Below are 17,978 nucleotides of genomic sequence, written 5' to 3'. Positions count from 1 at the left end.
CACACACACACACCCCCACCAGCCGAATCCCACGCAGAAACGTTCAGAGGACGAATAATATTACCCCTCGATTCTTTCGGCAAGGTCACGCGGATAGAAAGTTAGCGCATCGCGACGTTCAGATCGCAACGCAAGCGACGGTTGACCTCGGGCCTGATCGAGGCCGGCTTCGGTCGCAAGGGCTGGCATGGACGCCCACGATCGAGGGGGCTCTTCTTCGACACCCGCCTGGCGGTGTTGGGGTCGGGGGGGGGGGCTGGTGGGCTCCTAGGGGGCCACGGTGATGGAGATTGCGAGCTGAGGGGGGCTGGCTGGGTGGGTTGGTGGCAATACGGCCGGCAGCTGTTGTCGGTGGTGGCACTCACAAACACCAGCACTCACGACCAGCACTCACCACCAGCACTCACTCACCAGCACTCACCAGCACTCACTCACCACCAGCACTCACCACCACCACCCAACACCACCACCAACACCACTCACCACCACTCACCACCACCAACCACCACTCACCACCATCACTCACCACCATCACTCACCACTCACCACCACCACTCACCACCACCAGCACCATCACTCACCACCAGCACTCACCACCACCGCTCACCACCACCACCACCACGCCCTCTATGGACAGTGACAAAGATTCTGTCTTTAAATAACCTTTATTGTACAAAGAGAGACAAAACACGGACGTGGACCGACTGCTCACCACTTCACGTCTTCTCCACGCGAATGAGTAGAGGTCTATGTGTCTGTGTGGTGAGTCTATGTGTCTGTGTGTAGTGAGTCTATGTGTCTGTGTGGTGAGTCTGTGTGTCTCTGTGTGGTGAGTCTGTGTGTCTCTGTGTGGTGAGTCTGTGGGTCTCTGTGTGGTGAGTCTGTGTGGTGAGTCTGTGGTTCTCTGTGTGGTGAGTCTATGTGTCTGTGTGGTGAGTCTGTGGGTCTCTGTGTGGTGAGTCTATGTGTCTGTGTGGTGAATCTGTGGGTCTCTGTGTGGTGAGTCTGTGTCTCTGTGTGGTGAGTCTGTGGTTCTCTGTGTGGTGAGTCTATGTGTCTGTGTGATGAGTCTGTGGGTCTCTGTGTGGTGAGTCTGTGGGTCTCTGTGTGGTGAGTCTGTGGGTCTCTGTGTGGTGAGTCTATGTGTCTGTGTGTTGTCTGTGGGTCTCTGTGTGGTGAGTCTATGTGTCTGTGTGATGAGTCTGTGGGTCTCTGTGTGGTGAGTCTATGTGTCTGTGTGGTGAGTCTATGGGTCTCTGTGTGGTGAGTCTATGGGTCTCTGTGTGATGAGTCTATGGGTCTCTGTGTGGTGAGTCTATGTGTCTGTGTGGTGAGTCTGTGGGTCTCTGTGTGGTGAGTCTGTGTGTCTGTGTGGTGAGTCTATGGGTCTGTGTGGTGAGTCTGTGTGTCTCTGTGTGGTGAGTCTATGGGTCTCTGTGTGGTGAGTCTATGTGTCTCTGTGTGGTGAGTCTATGTGTCTGTGTGGTGAGTCTATGGGTCTCTGTGTGGTGAGTCTATGTGTCTGTGTGGTGAGTCTGTGGGTCTCTGTGTGGTGAGTCTGTGGGTCTCTGTGTGGTGAGTCTGTGGGTCTCTGTGTGGTGAGTCTGTGGGTCTCTGTGTGGTGAGTCTATGTGTCTGTGTGTTGTCTGTGGGTCTCTGTGTGGTGAGTCTGTGTGTCTCTGTGTGGTGAGTCTGTGGGTCTCTGTGTGGTGAGTCTATGGGTCTCTGTGTGATGAGTCTATGGTTCTCTGTGTGGTGAGTCTGTGGGTCTCTGTGTGGTGAGTCTATGGGTCTCTGTGTGATGAGTCTATGGGTCTCTGTGTGATGAGTCTATGGTTCTCTGTGTGGTGAGTCTGTGGGTCTCTGTGTGGTGAGTCTATGGGTCTCTGTGTGGTGAGTCTATGTGTCTCTGTGTGGTGAGTCTGTGTGTCTCTGTGTGATGAGTATGTGGGTCTCTGTGTGATGAGTCTGTGGGTCTCTGTGTGGTGAGTCTATGGGTCTCTGTGTGATGAGTCTATGGGTCTCTGTGTGATGAGTCTATGGGTCTCTGTGTGATGAGTCTATGGGTCTCTGTGTGGTGAGTCTATGGGTCTGTGTGGTGAGTCTATGGGTCTCTGTGTGATGAGTCTATGGGACTCTGCGTGATGAGTCTATGGGTCTCTGTGTGGTGAGTCTATGGGTCTGTGTGGTGAGTCTATGGGTCTCTGTGTGGTGAGTCTGTGGTTCTCTGTGTGGTGAGTCTATGGGTCTCTGTGTGGTGAGTCTATGGGTCTCTGTGTGATGAGTCTATGGGTCTCTGTGTGATGAGTCTATGGGTCTCTGTGTGGTGAGTCTATGGGTCTGTGTGGTGAGTCTATGGGTCTCTGTGTGATGAGTCTGTGGGTCTCTGTGTGATGAGTCTACGGGTCTCTGTGTGGTGAGTCTATGGGTCTCTGTGTGTTGAGTCTGTGGGTCTCTGTGTGGTGAGTCTATGGGTCTCTGTGTGTTGAGTCTGTGGGTCTCTGTGTGGTGAGTCTACGGGTCTTTGTGTGGTGAGTCTATGGGTCTCTGTGTGGTGAGTCTATGGGTCTTTGGTGGTAAGTCTGGGTCTCTGTGTGATTGTGTGTGTGTATGAGTGAGTGTGTGGGTGTGTGAGTGAATGTGTGTGAGTGAATGTGTGTGTGAGTGAATGTGTGTGTGAGTGAATGTGTGTGTGTGAGTGAATGTGTGTGTATGAGTGTGTGTATGAGTGAGTGTGTGTATGAGTGAGTGTGTGTATGAGTGAGTGTGTGTGGGTGTGTATGAATGTGTGTATGAGTGTATGAGTGTGTGTGGGTGTGTATGAATGTGTATGAGTGTGTGTATGAATGTGTGTGTGTGAGTATGTGTGTGAGTGTGTGTATGAATATGTGGGTGTATGAGTGTGTGTATGAATGTGTGGGTGTATGAGTGTGGGTGTATGAGTGTGTGTATGAATGTGTGTGTGAGTGTGTGTATGAGTGTGTGTATGAATGTGTGTGTGAGTGTGTGTATGAATGTGTGTATGAATGTGTGTGTGTATGAATGTGTGTATGAGTGTGTGGGTGTGAGTGTGTGTATGAGTGAGTGTATGAATGTGTGTGTGTGAGTGTGAATGTGTGTGTGAGTGTGTGTATGAATGTGTGTGTGTGTGTCTGAGTGTATGAGTGTGTGTGTGTATGAATGTGTGTATGAGTGTGTGAGTGTGTATGAGTGTGTGTATGAATGTGTGTGTGTGTGAGTGTGTGTATGAATGTGTGTATGAATGTGTGTGTGTGTGTCTGAGTGTTCGCTAGCCTAGGCTGTCCCCCCATGGTCTGGAGCCCCCAGGTCTCCCCTTGTTGGCACTCCCCGTCACCTCGCTGCGTTTGCCCGCCACCGCCACCCCCGGTACCGGAGCTGCCCCCTGCTGCTGCTGCTGCTGCAGGGGATTCTGGGAGAACGTCTGTCTGAGCGGAGCTGCACCAATGGGGGAGGGCAGGGGGGGGGTGTCAGGACAAAGACAAAGGTGCTCCCCCGCCCGGCTGTATAGCCTCGAACAAGATTGCCGTGCGTGTGGTGGTGTGGCCGGAACCACTCCCACCCGGCCACCTCGGCTAGCGAACGCTCGCACACTCACAGCTACACTCACACACACACAACAACAACCGCCGTTCGCCACTAAGTGGCGGTGACATCACCACGACGCTTGTGCCAGGCCATGTGCACCTTGAGGCCACGTGAAGTGTCGAACGCCCGCTGGCAGGAGGTCACGGGGCAGACCCAGCAGGTGCCACGGGTCGACTGACTGAGATGACTGGCTGATGCACCACCTGTGCCCCCTACTGCGCCAACCGGCGCTCCGCTCGTTGTTGTGAGCGTCGCTCCTCCGCCCTCCGTTGTTGTTGGAGGGCGACTGCCTCCAACTGCCCAGTAGCGTCCTTCACGAGCCTCCTCCACAGAGGCCGATCTTGACACCGCTGGTACCAGTCATCGGCAAGTCCACTCAGCTCCACGTCCTCCTGTGCCACATCACTCCATCTCTTCTCTAGCCCGTGCCGCGCCCGCTTAGCCCCCTCAATCCGGCCAAACAAAAGCTGTTTCGGCATGCGGTGGCTGGGCATGCGGGCTACATGACCCAGCCATCGCAGCCTTGCCCGTAGGAGGAGCTCACCGATGGGACCTTGCCCAGATCTTTCAAGGATTTCTGAGCTCCTCACACAATGCAGTCTGGTTAAACCCAGGATGGATCGTAGGCAGGCCAGCCTAAATGTTTCCAACCGGCGAAGATGCTCCATTAAGGGGGTCCACGTTTCACAAGCGTAGAGAAGGGAGGGAATGACCATGGCTGAGAAGACCTGAAGCTTAGTGCGGAGCGACAGACCAGGTAGCTTCCACACAGCGTTACGCAACCGATGAAAAGATATTGCCGCTCGACTGATTCGGAGTGAGAGCTCTGCTGTTAAACTGGAGCCAGTCATAAGCACACTGCCCAGGTATGGGAAACTCTCCACTCTCTCCACAACTGCCCCATCACCGATTGGGAGTTGTGGGGGTGGAGTGTCCGATGGTACAAAATACCCAGGCAGGTGCTTAGTTTTGGTGGGGCTGATGGTAAGGCCCCATCTCTTAGTGGCACGCTCCAGTCTCAGCAGCAGCGTCTCCAACTCCTCCTCTGAATGAGCAGCTATTACCAAATCATCAGCAACATAACGTGGTTGAGCAATAGGGAGCCATCCCTTGACCGCACCCGGGCATCGATCAGTCTCCCATTATATCTGTACCATATGGAGATTCCCCCGGTACAGCTATTGAAAGCCTCACCATCATGAAGGTCCTTAATGATGGTGAGCAGAGGGTCAGGGACTCCGAAAGCACGAAGAACAACCCAGAGCCCAGGCCTACTGATGGTATCATAGGACTTGACCAGGTCAATAAAGCAGCACGCACTCACACACACTCACATTCACACACACACACATTCACACACATTCACAAACACATTCACACTCACATTCACTCACACACACATTCACACACATTCACAAACACATTCACACTCACATTCACTCACACAAACACTTACATTCACACACACATTCATACACATTCACACACATTCACACTCACATTCACTCACACACACATTCACAAACACATTCACACTCACATTCACTCACACACACATTCACACACATTCACAAACACATTCACACTCACATTCACTCACACAAACACTCACATTCACACAAAGAGACAAAGATCCCCCATATAGCCTTAACAGACTGTAGGGGCAAGTGCTGTTAGCGAGCACCTATGAAGGCCGGAACGGTACACGAGGGGGTGGGTGGCCAGCACCACGCCCGACCGCCTTTGTCTCCCCAGTGGCAATGTTTACACACCGCACCAGGTACTCATTTGAGGCTGAGTCGACCTAGGGGAGGCCCGGGACCGGTTCAGATAATCGTCACTGGTGTTGGCCGTGAGCGGGAATCGAACCCGGGTCGCCAGGTTCATAGCGCAGCGCGCTAACCGCTACACTATCGCTCCCCATCACATTCACACACACACACATTCACACACACTCACACACACATTCACACTCACATTCACTCACACAAACACTCACATTCACACACACACATTCACACACATTCACACTCACATTCACTCACACAAACACTCACGTTCACTCACACGTTCACACACACATTCACACTCACATACACTCACTCACACTCACATTCATACACATTCACACACATTCACACACACTCACACACACACATTCACACTCACACACACACATTCACACTCACACACACATTCACACACACACATTCACACACACTCACACATTCACACACACTCACACACATTCACACACACTCACACACATTCACACACACTCACACACTCACTCACACTCACACACACACATTCATACACATTCACACACACACACACTCACACACACTCAGAGACACAGACAAAGACCCCCCCCATCCCGTGTAGCCTTGACAGACTGTAGGGGCAAGTGCTGTTAGCGAGTAGCAGCACCTACGAAGGCCGGCATACACACACACACATTCACACACACTCACTCACATTCACACACATTTACACATTCACACACACTCACACACACACTCACTCACATTCACACACACACACTCAGAGACACAGACAAACAGACTGTTGGGGCAAGGCCGGCACGGTGGTACAAGAGGTGGGTGGGTGGCCAGCACCACGCCCGGCCGCCTTTGTCTCCCCGGTGGCGATGTTTACCGCACGAGGTTACTCATTTGAGGCCGAGTCGACCTAGGGGAGGGCCAGGGCCGCTCCATCGCCTGAGCAAGGGGATCTCGGAGGTAGCTCCGCGATGTCCGCTTCCCCGCACGCAGCGCCTGAGCTCTAAGCCAATCAGAAGCCAGGACTGTGACGCGGGGGACCACCTGGGGAGTGGGTGGCTTGGCCCGTGTGAGGCTCGTGTGAGTGAGCGGGGGGGTGGGGGGGGGGAGGGGAGGGAGGGGGAGGGAGGGAGGGGAGGGGGAGGGAGGGAGTGAATGGGAGGGAGGGAGGGGAGGGAGGGGGGAGGGGGAGAAGGGATGGAGGGGAAGGGATGGAGTGGAGGGAGGGGAGGGGGAGGGAGTGAATGGGAGGGAGGGGGGGGAGGGAGGGGGGAGTGAATGGGAGGGAGGGGAGGGGAGGGAGGGGGGGGAGGTACCGACCCTTGGCGGCGATATCGAGCCGGTGCTTGATGTATCTCTCACGCTCCTTGAGGCGGTGAGCTTCCTTAGAATCATTCCAATCTGCGCAAACACACTCACACAGAGACCCGTAGACTCACACAGAGACCCATAGACTCACACAGAGACCCGTAGACTCACACAGAGACCCGTAGACTCACACAGAGACCCATAGACTCACACAGAGACCCGTAGACTCACACAGAGACCCGTAGACTCACACAGAGACCCATAGACTCACACAGAGACCCATAGACTCACACAGCGACCCATAGACTCATCACACAGACACAGACTCACACAAAGACCCTTAGACTCATCACACAGACACAGACTCACACAGAGACCCATAGACACATCACACAGACACAGACTCGCACAGAGACCCATAGACTCATCACACAGACACAGACTCACACAGAGACCCATAGACACATCACACAGACACAGACTAACACAGAGACCCGTAGACATATCACATAGACACAGAGGCCGTAGACACATCACAGAGACACAGACTCACACACTTGCTACACATACACTACACACACACACTGCACCACACACACACTACACCCACACTACACACACGCTACCCACTACTACACACACACACTACACATACGCCACACACACACCCACAACACACACGCTACACACTCACACTACACAGACGCTACACACTCACACTACACAGACGCTACACACACACTCACTACACACACTCACACTACACACACGCCACACACGCTACACACACACACTTGCTACACACACACTTGCTACACACACTACACACATGCTACACACACTTGCTACACACACACACGCTACACACACACACACTACACACACACACTACACACACTACTACACACACACTACACACACACTACACACACTACACACACACCACACACACACACACTACACACACTACTACACACACTACACACACACTACACACACTACACACACACACTACACACACACTACACACACTACTACACACACACACTACTACACACACACACACACTACTACACACTACACACACACTACACACAGTACTACACACTACTACACACACTACACACACTACTACACACACACTACACACACTACACACTACTAAACAACACACACTACACACTACACTACACACACTACTACACACACTACACACATTACACACACTACACACATTACACACACTACACACTACACACACTACACACACACTACACACATTACACACACTACACACACTACACACATTACACACACTACACACATTACACACACTACACACTACACACACTACACACACACTACACACACTACACACATTACACACACTACACACTACACACATTACACACACTACACACTACACACACTACACACACTACACAGTACTACACACACTACACACACACACTACACACAGTACTACACACTACTAAACAACACACACTACACACACTACTACACACACTACACACACACTACTACACACTACACTACACACACCACACACTACTACACTACACACACACACACACCACTACTACACACACTACTACACACTACACACACTACTACACACACACTACACACACTACTACACACACACACCACTACACACACACACGTGCTCACTCTTCTTAACGGTGGAGATGAAGCCCTGGCTGGGCATGGCTCCCGCCGCGTGCCGCACGCGCTCCGGAATTCCCAGGATCCGGCGGACCGAGCCCACTCGAAGCACCGACACTTGCATCAGCGACACCACATTTGACGTTAGCCAGTAGGTGAACACCGCCTGCCAGACAGAGAGAGAGAGACACGGAAGGCACAGGGGATCCCACGCGTAGGTCTGCGACAGACTCCCCCCTGCCCCGAGTCTTCCGTCGCTGCAGGGAAGCCACACACTCTCTCTCCCCGCGGGGTGGGGGGGGGGTTCTTTACGGTCAGGTCCAAGGCACGCGGGAAAGATCACTGAGGCGAGAACACGACGTCACGGTCGCTCCCTTGCTCGCCAAATTCTCCAGCACCCCCGCCCTCCCCTGCACGTGGTGGCTGGGGTAATTGTTGGGCCCAACAGGGGGCAATAGCGGTAGGACTTGGGGTGGTGGTGGTGGAGGGGGGGGGGGATTACGCAACAATCCAGGTGCCTCGAGAAGGAGGTTCCGGATGGTGTGGGCGTGGCCGGGGGTGACCGCCGGACCCCGGAGCGGCTTGGGGAGTTGGCCTCGAAGCCGAAGAAACCAGAAGCCACCCGAGGGGATAGGGGCCCCGGAGCCCCAAGCACCCGATAGTCCTTCTAAGGGGGGCCGTGGAGCTCGGTGAGGTCAGGGTCGTGACTCCCCTAGGCCCCGCTCGCCGGAGGGCCACAGGAGCAGTAATAGCCCAGGGGCGGGCAAATGCTTTGGAGTCGCGTGCCACGGTGGGTTCTGAAATTCGACAGACCGGGTGGGAGCGTTTGCGTGAACCAAATATATAAGCGACGTGTAAAAATCATTACGCAAAAGGAATTTGGCCCTCAACGGGTAGCAAAGCATTCGTTTGCGAGGCAATTTAACAAACTGCACGGACACGAACGGCACAACAAACAATGTCGTAACTCCCGGTCAAAGTGCGCCATCTAACGGGGAAATGGGGGGGGGGCATTACAGGAGAAGGGGAAAATTTAATTTAAGAAGAACAATAATAACTTTCGATTTAAAGCTTTGGTGACTGCAAGGATTCATCTTCTTTGGTTCTTTCGGTAAAGTCACGTAGAATGATAATAAAATAATAAATTGATAAAATAAAATAACACAATAATATTCTCACGACGTTTCGGCCACAACACAAGCGGCCTTCATCAGGTGAAGGGGGCGAGACTGTCTGGTAGGACAGCGCTGGAGTGAAAGAGAGAATATATTAATATTATTGTGTTATTTAATATTATTGTGTTATTTTATTTTATCAATTTATTATTTTATTATCATTCTACGTGACTTTACCGAAAGAACCAAAGAAGAATAATACTAATTTTCGATTTAAAGCTTTCGTGACTGCAAGGATTCATCTCCTTTGGTTCTTTCGGTAAAGGTCACCACCACCAAGTAGAATGAGAATAAAATAATAAAAGAACACGATAAAATTCTCACGACTTTTCGGCCACAACGCAAGCGGCCATCTTCAGGTGAAAGGTTTCATTCTCATTCTACGTGACCTTACCGAAAGAACCAAAGAAGAAGAATAATAATAATGATATTTGGACAACCGCTCCGAAGGTGGGATTGGTAACATGCTTATTCAACTCCGCCCACACAGTTTCAAAAGACACGGTCCTTGCTGAACAGCGTTCATTCAAGCTCCGTCTTCTCGACAGGCCCTGTTTCTTCACCCTGAAGAAGGCCACTTGGGTTGTGGCCGAAACGTCGTGAGGATTTTTATAATTTTACTTCACTATTTTATTTCCATTCTACGTGGTGGTGACTTCACCGAAAGAACCAAGAAGCGGCGCCGTACTTTTTGCCCACGTCCGAGTTAGCCCCAGTGGCTAGGGTACGTTATACCCCGGGTGGCTGTACACACCCCTAGGTTGCGAGTGTGGAAGGGGCCAATTTTAGCCCCTCCGTGTTAGGAACCTAGTGTTGCGTTACTGTCACGTTGTGCAATAAACGTGTCGCCTCCTTACAAAGAAGGCTCCCCCCCCCCCCGTCTCCGTACGAACCCACTGCACACTCCACAGCCGCGCCCCACCTCTCTCCCGTGAACTCCTACAGCTACGATTCGACCAAGAGCTCCTTTCCCCTCCCCGCACCTGTATGAAGCCACAGCCGCAGATAATTTTCTCAACTGACGACGAAACGAGAGAACTGGAGCGGCGCCGGACTCTTTTTGGTTCTGTTCGGTAAAGTCGCGCAGGTTAAAAAAAAAAATTCGGGCCACAACACAAGCGGCCTTCCATCAGGTGAAGGGGACCGTGCTGTCACGAGGACAGCGTTGGAGTGAAGAAGACAGTCCCAGCCCTGGCCGCGTCCTTTTAAGCTGTGTGGGAGGAAACAGAACGCTTTGACGAAGGAATTGGCTTAAAATGACCGAAAAGCACAAGAGGACCGGCACGGAGGAGGGGGAGTTTACAAATGTAGGTGTGAAGTGAAATAGAACCAAAGAGAGTGGATCCTTGCAGTCACGAAAGCTTCAAATCTAGAATTGGAACGGCGCTGTCGGCGGCACGGCGGTGTTTGCTACCCGCCGCCGCTACCGGGTAACTCGTTTGAGGCCGAGTTGACCCGGGGGGAGGAAATGTCTAGCGGCAGATTAAAAAAAAAACCCTGGACGCTTGACGTCGATAATAAATGTGGGGTGGGGTGGGGTAGGGGGGGAACATACAGCAGGCGTCGTCAGGGTCGGGATCGAACCCATGGCATCCTGCGTACAAGGCGAGGTAGTCAACATCTCCCAGCCACCGTGATGATGATGATGAGAGAGAGAGACGCAGACCCCAAATATACAGCAGCAGCAGCAGGCATCGTCAGAGGTCGGGATGGAACCCACGACCTCCTGCGTACCAGGCGAGGTAGTCAACATCTCCTAGCCACCGTGATGATGATGAGAGAGAGACGTAGACTCCAAATATACAGCAGCAGCAGCAGGCGTCGTCAGGGTCGAGATCAAACCCACGACCTCCTGTGTACCAGGCGAGGTAGTTAACTGAAGGTGCAAGCCCCCCCCTCCGAGGCCCCCCCAGAGCCCCCCTCTCCCCCAGGGCCCCCCCCCCCCCCGCTGAGCCACTGTAGTGGCTACGAGCGCCGCGAGGGCAACAGCCAATCGGCATCGGCCTGCCGCCCCCCCACACCGAGCGTCGCGAGGGCAACAGCCAATCGGCATCGGCCTGCCGCCCCCCCACACCGAGCGCCGCGAGGGCAACAGCCAATCGACATCGGCCTGCCGCTCCCCCCACACCGAGCGCCGCGAGGGCAACAGCCAATCGGCATCGGGCTGCCGCTCCCCCCACACCGAGCGCCGCGAGGGCAACAGCCAATCGGCGTCGGCCTGCCGCTCCCCCCACACCGAGCGCCGCGAGGGCAACAGCCAATCGGCATCGGCCTGCCGCTCCCCCAACACACCGAGCGCCGCGAGGGCAACAGCCAATCGGCATCGGCCTGCCGCTCCCAGCCCCGCCCCAAGGGCGTTGCTCACAGCCACCGCAGCGCGACGGATCGGCAACTACCGAGGAGGATGGGCGGTTGTTTTGCCACACGGAACACCACACACACACACACGTGCAACATGCACACACGCACACACAACACACGCACCACACGCACACACGCACACACAACACACACGCACCACACACACGCAACAGACGCAACACGCACGCATGTGTCAGCCATTAGCGGAATACTGTCTCCACGTGTGGCTGTGTGCGGTCGTGGTTGTAAAAATGCGTGCGGGTGGTTGCGATTGCGGGGATTTGGTGTGATGGTGGCCGTGTGTGTGTGGTGGTTTTGGTGGCTGTGTGTGTGATGGTTGTGTGTGGTGGTTGTGTGTGTGGTGGTTGTGTGTGGTGGTTGTGTGTGTGGTGGTTGTGTGTGTTGTGGTTGTGTGTGTGGTGGTTGTGTGTGTCCGGCAAAACAACCCCCTACCTCCTCGCGGTGCCGGACGGGCAACTCTGTCGTGGACAGCGCTGTGGGGGGAGATCCAATTTTGATTGGCTCCTCCCCTCATGGCATATGTGTCCACCACAGGGGCTAAACGGGGGCTCTGGACGGGTGCGAGGGGCTGGTAACCCCTCCACCTTCAATTAATTACCACGAAACCACGAATAAAACGCTTGCGAAACGTGGACCCCCCTAATGGAACATCTTCGCCGGTTAGAAACATTTAGGCTGGCCTGCCTACGATCCATCCTGGGTTTAACCAGACTGGATTGTGTGAGAAGCTCACAAATCCTTGAAAGATCTGGGCAAGGTCCCATCGGTGAGCTCCTCCGGCGGGCAAGGCTGCGATGGCTGGGTCATGTAGCCCGCATGCCCAGCCACCGCATTGAGGGGGCTAAGCGGGCGCGGCACGGGCTAGAGAAGAGATGGAGTGATGTGGTACAGGAGGACGTGGAGCTGAGTGGACTTGCCGATGACTGGTACCAGCGGTGTCAAGATCGGCCTCTGTGGAGGAGGCTCGTGAAGGATGCTACTGGGCAGTTGGAGGCGGTCGCCCTCCAACAACAACGGAGGGCGGAGGAGCGACGCTCACAACAGCGAGCGGAGCGCCGGGTGGCTAAAGCACAGCAGGTTGGCACAGTAGGGGGCACAGGTGGTGCATCAGCCAGTCATCTCAGTCAGTCGACCCGTGGCACCTGGGTCTGCCCCGTGACCTCCTGCCAGCGGGCGTTCGACACTTCACGTGGCCTCAGGGTGCACATAGCCTGGCACAAGCGTCGTGGTGACGTCACCGCCACTTAGTGGCGAATGGCGGTTGTTGTTGTTGTTGTTGTGTGTGTGATGGTTTTGTGTGTGATGGTTGTGTGTCTGCGTTGTGGTTGCGTGTTGGTTGTGTATGTGCGATGGTTGTGTGTGTGTGTGCAGTGATTGTGGTTGTTGTGTGTGTGATGGTTGTGTGTGTAGTGGTTGTGTGTGTGTGTGTAGTGGTTGTGTGTGTGTGGTGGTTGTGGTTGTTGTGTGTGTGATGGTTGTGTGTGATGGTTGTGTGTGGTGGTTGTGTGTGTGATGGTTGTGTGTGTGATGGTTGCGTGTGATGGTTGTGTGTGTGTGATGGTTGTGTGTGTGGTGGTTGTGTGTGGTGGTTGTGTGTGATGGTTGTGTGTGGTGGTTGTGTGTGATGGTTGTGTGTGGTGGTTGTGTGTGTGGTGGTTGTGGTTGTTGTGTGTGTGATGGTTGTGTGTGTGATGGTTGTGTGTGTGGTGGTTGTGTGTGTGGTGGTTGTGTGTGATGGTTTTGTGTGTGTGTGATGGTTGTGTGTGTGATGGTTGTGTGTGTGATGGCTGTGTGTGTGATAGTTGTGTGTGGTGGTTGTGTGTGTGATGGTTGTGTGTGTGGTGGTTGTGTGTGATGGTTGTGTGTGTGTGTGATGGTTGTGTGTGTGTGTTGTGGTTGTGTGTGTGTGTTGGTTGTGTGTGTGCGTTGTGGCTGCATGTTGGTTGTGTGTGTGATGGTTGTGTGTGTGATGGTTGTGTGTGTGTTGTGGTTGCGTGTTGGTTGTGTGTGTGTGATGGTTGTGTGTGTATGTGTGATGGTTGTGTGTGTATGTGTGATGGTTGTGTGTGTGTGTTGTGGTTGTGTGTGTGCGTGATGGTTGTGTGTGCGTTGTGGCTGCGTGTGTGTGTGTGATGGTTGTGTGTGTGTGATGGTTGTGTGTGTGATAGTTGTGTGTGTGTGTGATGGTTGTGTGTGTGTGATTGTTGTGTGTGGTTGTTGTGTGTGCGTGTGTGTGATGGTTCTTGTGTGTGTGTGTGTAATGGTTGTGTGTGTGTGTGATGGTTGTGTGTGTGTGTGATGGTTGTGTGTGCGTTGTGGCTGCGTGTGTGTGTGTGATGGTTGTGTGTGTGTGATGGTTGTGTGTGTGATAGTTGTGTGTGTGTGATGGTTGTGTGTGTGTGATTGTTGTGTGTGGTTGTTGTGTGTGCGTGTGTGTGATGGTTCTTGTGTGTGTGTGTGTAATGGTTGTGTGTGTGTGTGTGTGATGGTTGTGTGTGTGTGTGATGGTTGTGTGTGATGGTGGTTGCGTGTTGGTTGTGTGTGTGTGTGATGGTTGTGTTTGTGTGATGGTTGTATGTGATGGTTGTGTGTGTGTGATGGTTGTGTGTGTGTGATGGTTGTGGGTGTGTGTGATGGTTGTGTGTGTGTGATGGTTGTGTGTGTGTGATGGTTGTGGGTGTGTGTGATGGTTGTGTGTGTGTGATGGTTGTGTGTGTGTGTGAGATGGTTGTGTGTGTGTGTGTGCGTTGTGGCGGTTGTGTGTGTGTGTGATGGTTGTGTGTGATGGTTGTGTGTGATGGTTGTGTGTGTGATGGATATGTGTGTGTGTGCGTTGTGGTTGTGTGTGTGATGGTTGTGTGTGATGGTTGTGTGTGTGTGTGATGGTTGTGTGTGTGTGATGGTTGTGTGTGCATTGTGGTTGTGTGTGTGATGGCTGTGTGTGTGTGATGTGGTTGCGTGTTGGTTGTGTATGATGGTTGTGTGTGATGGTTGTGTGTGTGATGGTTGTGTGTGTGTGTGTTGTGGTTGCGTGTTGGTTGTGTGTGTGTGATGGTTGTGTGTGCGTTGTGGCTGCGTGTGTGTGTGTGCGATGGTTGTGTGTGTGTGATGGTTGTGTGTGATAGTTGTGTGTGTGATGGTTGTGTGTGTGTGATTGTTGTGTGTGGTTGTTGTGTGTGTGTGTGTGTGATGGTTGTGTGTGTGATGGTTGTGTGAGTGTGATGGTTGTGTGTGTGCATTGTGGTTGTGTGTGTGATGGTTGTGTGTGTGTGTGTGTGCGTTGTGGTTGTGTGTGTGGTTGTGTGTGATGGTTGTGTGTGTGTGTTGTGGTTGCGTGTTGGTTGTGTGTGTGATGGTCGTGTGTGTGTGTGCGTTGTGGTTGTGGTTGTGTGTGATGGTTGTGTGTGTGTGGTGTGGTTGCGTGTTGGTTGTGTGTGTGTGTGATGGTTGTGTGTGTATGTGTGATGGTTGTGTGTGTATGTGTGATGGTTGTGTGTATGTGTGATGGTTGTGTGTGTGTGATGTTTGTGTGTGTGATGGTTGTGTGTGTGTGTGATGGTTGTGTGTGTGTGTGATGGTTGTGTGTGTGTGTGATGGTTGTGTGTGTGTGATGGTTGTGTGTGTGTGATGGGTGTGTGTTTGTGTGATGGTTGTGTGTGTGTGATGGTTGTGTGTGTGTGATGGTTGTGTGTGTGTGTGATGGTTGTGTGTTTGTGTGATGGTTGTGTGTGTGTGTGATGGTTGTGTGTATGTGTGATGGTTGCGTGTGTGTGTGTGTGTTGTGGTTGTGTGTTGGTTGCATGTGTGTGATGGTTGTGTGTGTGTGTGATGGTTGTGTGTGTGTGTGATGGCTGTGTGTGTGTGATGGTTGTGTGTGTGCGTTGTGGTTGTGTGTGTGTGATGGTTGTGTGTGTGTGTGCGTGTGTGTGTGTGATGGTTGTGTGTGTGTGCGTTGTGGCTGCGTGTGTGTGCGTTGTGGCTGCGTGTTAGTTGTGTGTGTGTGATGGTTGTGTGTGTGTGTGATGGTTGTGTGTGTGTGATGGTTGTGTGTGTGCGATGGCTGTGTGTGTGTGATGGCTGTGTGTGTGTGATGGTTGTGTGTGTGTGATGGCTGTGTGTGTGTGATGGTTGTGTGTGTGTGATGGTTGTGTGTGTGTGATGGTTGTGTGTGATGGTTGTGTGTGTGTGATGGTTGTGTGTGTGTGATGGTTGTGTGTGTGTGATGGTTGTGTGTGTGTGTGTGATGGTTGTGTGTGTGTGATGGTTGTGTGTGTGTGTGTGTGATGGTTGTGTGTGTGATGGTTGTGTGTGTGTGTGATGGTTGTGTGTGTGTGTGTGTGATGGTTGTGTGTGTGTGATGGTTGTGTGTGTGTGATGGTTGTGTGTGTGTGTGATGGTTGTGTGTGTGTGTGTGATGGTTGTGTGTGTGTGTGTGATGGTTGTGTGTGTGTGTGTGTGATGGTTGTGTGTGTGTGTGTGCGTTGTGGCTGCGTGTCGGCTGTGACGTCCGCGTCCCGACACTCACGGTGGGGAAGGAAGCGACGAGCGGCAGGATGACGATGGGGACGATGCGGAACACGTTCTTCATGGCCTTGTAGTTGGGGTTGTCCACTCCTGTCTCAGCTCCCAGCTGGAGAGAGAGAGAGATGAGAGAGCAGAGAGGACGCAGGGCTAAATTACTCCACGTCAAGTCCCAGGGGCAGCCTCACCGAAAGTCTCCTGCCAGATTTTCCCCCGGACGGCCGCGTCGCAGCAGCGGGGAGAGCAGACATGTCACCGTTGAGGTAGCTGGCGTTGGGGGTGGGGTGGGTTGTGGCCTATAGCAAGTTCCACTGTGGGTGCCGGGGTTTAGCTACGGGAGGAGGGGAAGCCGGAGAAACCCGGAGGAAACCCCACGCAGGACAGGAGGAGAGATCACACAAACTCCACTCACTCTGTAGAACAGGGGGAGATTACACAAACTCCACTCACTCTGTAGAACAGGGGAGAGATCACACAAACTCCACTCACTCTGTAGAACAGGGGAGAGATCACACAAACTCCACTCACTCTGTAGAACAGGGGGAGATCACACAAACTCCACTCGCTCTGTAGAACAGGGGGAGATCACACAAACTCCACTCACTCTGTAGAACAGGGGGAGATCACACAATCTCCACTCACTCTGTAGAACAGGGGGATAGATCACACAAACTCCACTCACTCACTCTGTAGAACAGGGAGAGATCACACAAACTCCACTTACTCTGTAGAACAGGGGAGAGATCACACAAACTCCACTCACTCTGTAGAACAGGGGGAGATCACACAAACTTCACTCACTCACTCTGTAGAACAGGGGGAGATCGCACAAACTACACTCACTCTGTAGAACAGGGGGGGATCACACAAACTCCACTCACTCACTCTGTAGAACAGGGGGAGATCACACAAACTCCACTCACTCACTCTGTAGAACAGGGGGAGATCACACAAACTCCACTCACTCACTCTGTAGAACAGGGGGAGATCACACAAACTCCACTCACTCTGTAGAACAGGGGGAGATCACACAGACTCCACTCGCTCTGTAGGACAGGGGGAGATCACACAAACTCCACTCACTCTCACTCTGTAGAACAGGGAGAGATCACACAAACTCCACTCACTCACTCTGTAGAACAGGGGGAGATCACAAAACTCCACTCACTCTGTAGAACAGGGGGAGATCACACAAACTCTACTCACTCACTCTGTAGAACAGGGGGAGATCACACAAAGTCCACTCACTTGCTCTGTAGGACAGGGGGAGATCACACAAACTCCACTCACTCACTCTGTAGAACAGGGAGAGATCACACAAACTCCACTCACTCACTCTGTAGAACAGGGGGAGATCACAAAACTCCACTCACTCTGTAGAACAGGGGGAGATCACACAAACTCTACTCACTCACTCTGTAGAACAGGGGGAGATCGCACAAACTACACTCACTCTGTAGAACAGGGGGAGATCACACAAACTCCACTCGCTCTGTAGAACAGGGGGAGATCACACAAA

General features: G+C 52.8%; 1 protein-coding gene across 3 annotated transcripts in view; it reads right to left on the bottom strand.

The window, feature by feature from the left end:
- Positions 1-646: 646 nt before the first annotated feature.
- LOC142908079 (mitochondrial inner membrane protein OXA1L-like) overlaps positions 647-17,978 on the bottom strand; it is a 31,641-nt gene continuing 14,309 nt past the window's right edge. For all 3 annotated transcript variants that reach the window (XM_076058256.1, XM_076058254.1, XM_076058255.1), the window contains exons 7-10: positions 16,464-16,568; positions 8,388-8,547; positions 6,708-6,788; positions 647-3,456 (exon numbers count right to left, since the gene is read on the bottom strand). In XM_076058256.1, the coding sequence (XP_075914371.1) occupies positions 3,290-3,456; positions 6,708-6,788; positions 8,388-8,547; positions 16,464-16,568 (513 nt within the window). In that variant the 3' untranslated portion in view covers positions 647-3,289. The remainder of the gene's footprint in view (positions 3,457-6,707; positions 6,789-8,387; positions 8,548-16,463; positions 16,569-17,978) is intronic.

Source organism: Petromyzon marinus (genome assembly GCF_048934315.1).
Source record: "Petromyzon marinus isolate PM22_M1 ecotype Great Lakes invasive population chromosome 69 unlocalized genomic scaffold, UKy_Petmar_22M1.pri1.0 chr69_unloc.2, whole genome shotgun sequence".
Taxonomy (NCBI): Eukaryota; Metazoa; Chordata; class Hyperoartia; order Petromyzontiformes; family Petromyzontidae; genus Petromyzon; species Petromyzon marinus.
This window is presented reverse-complemented; position numbering and strand designations above follow the sequence as displayed.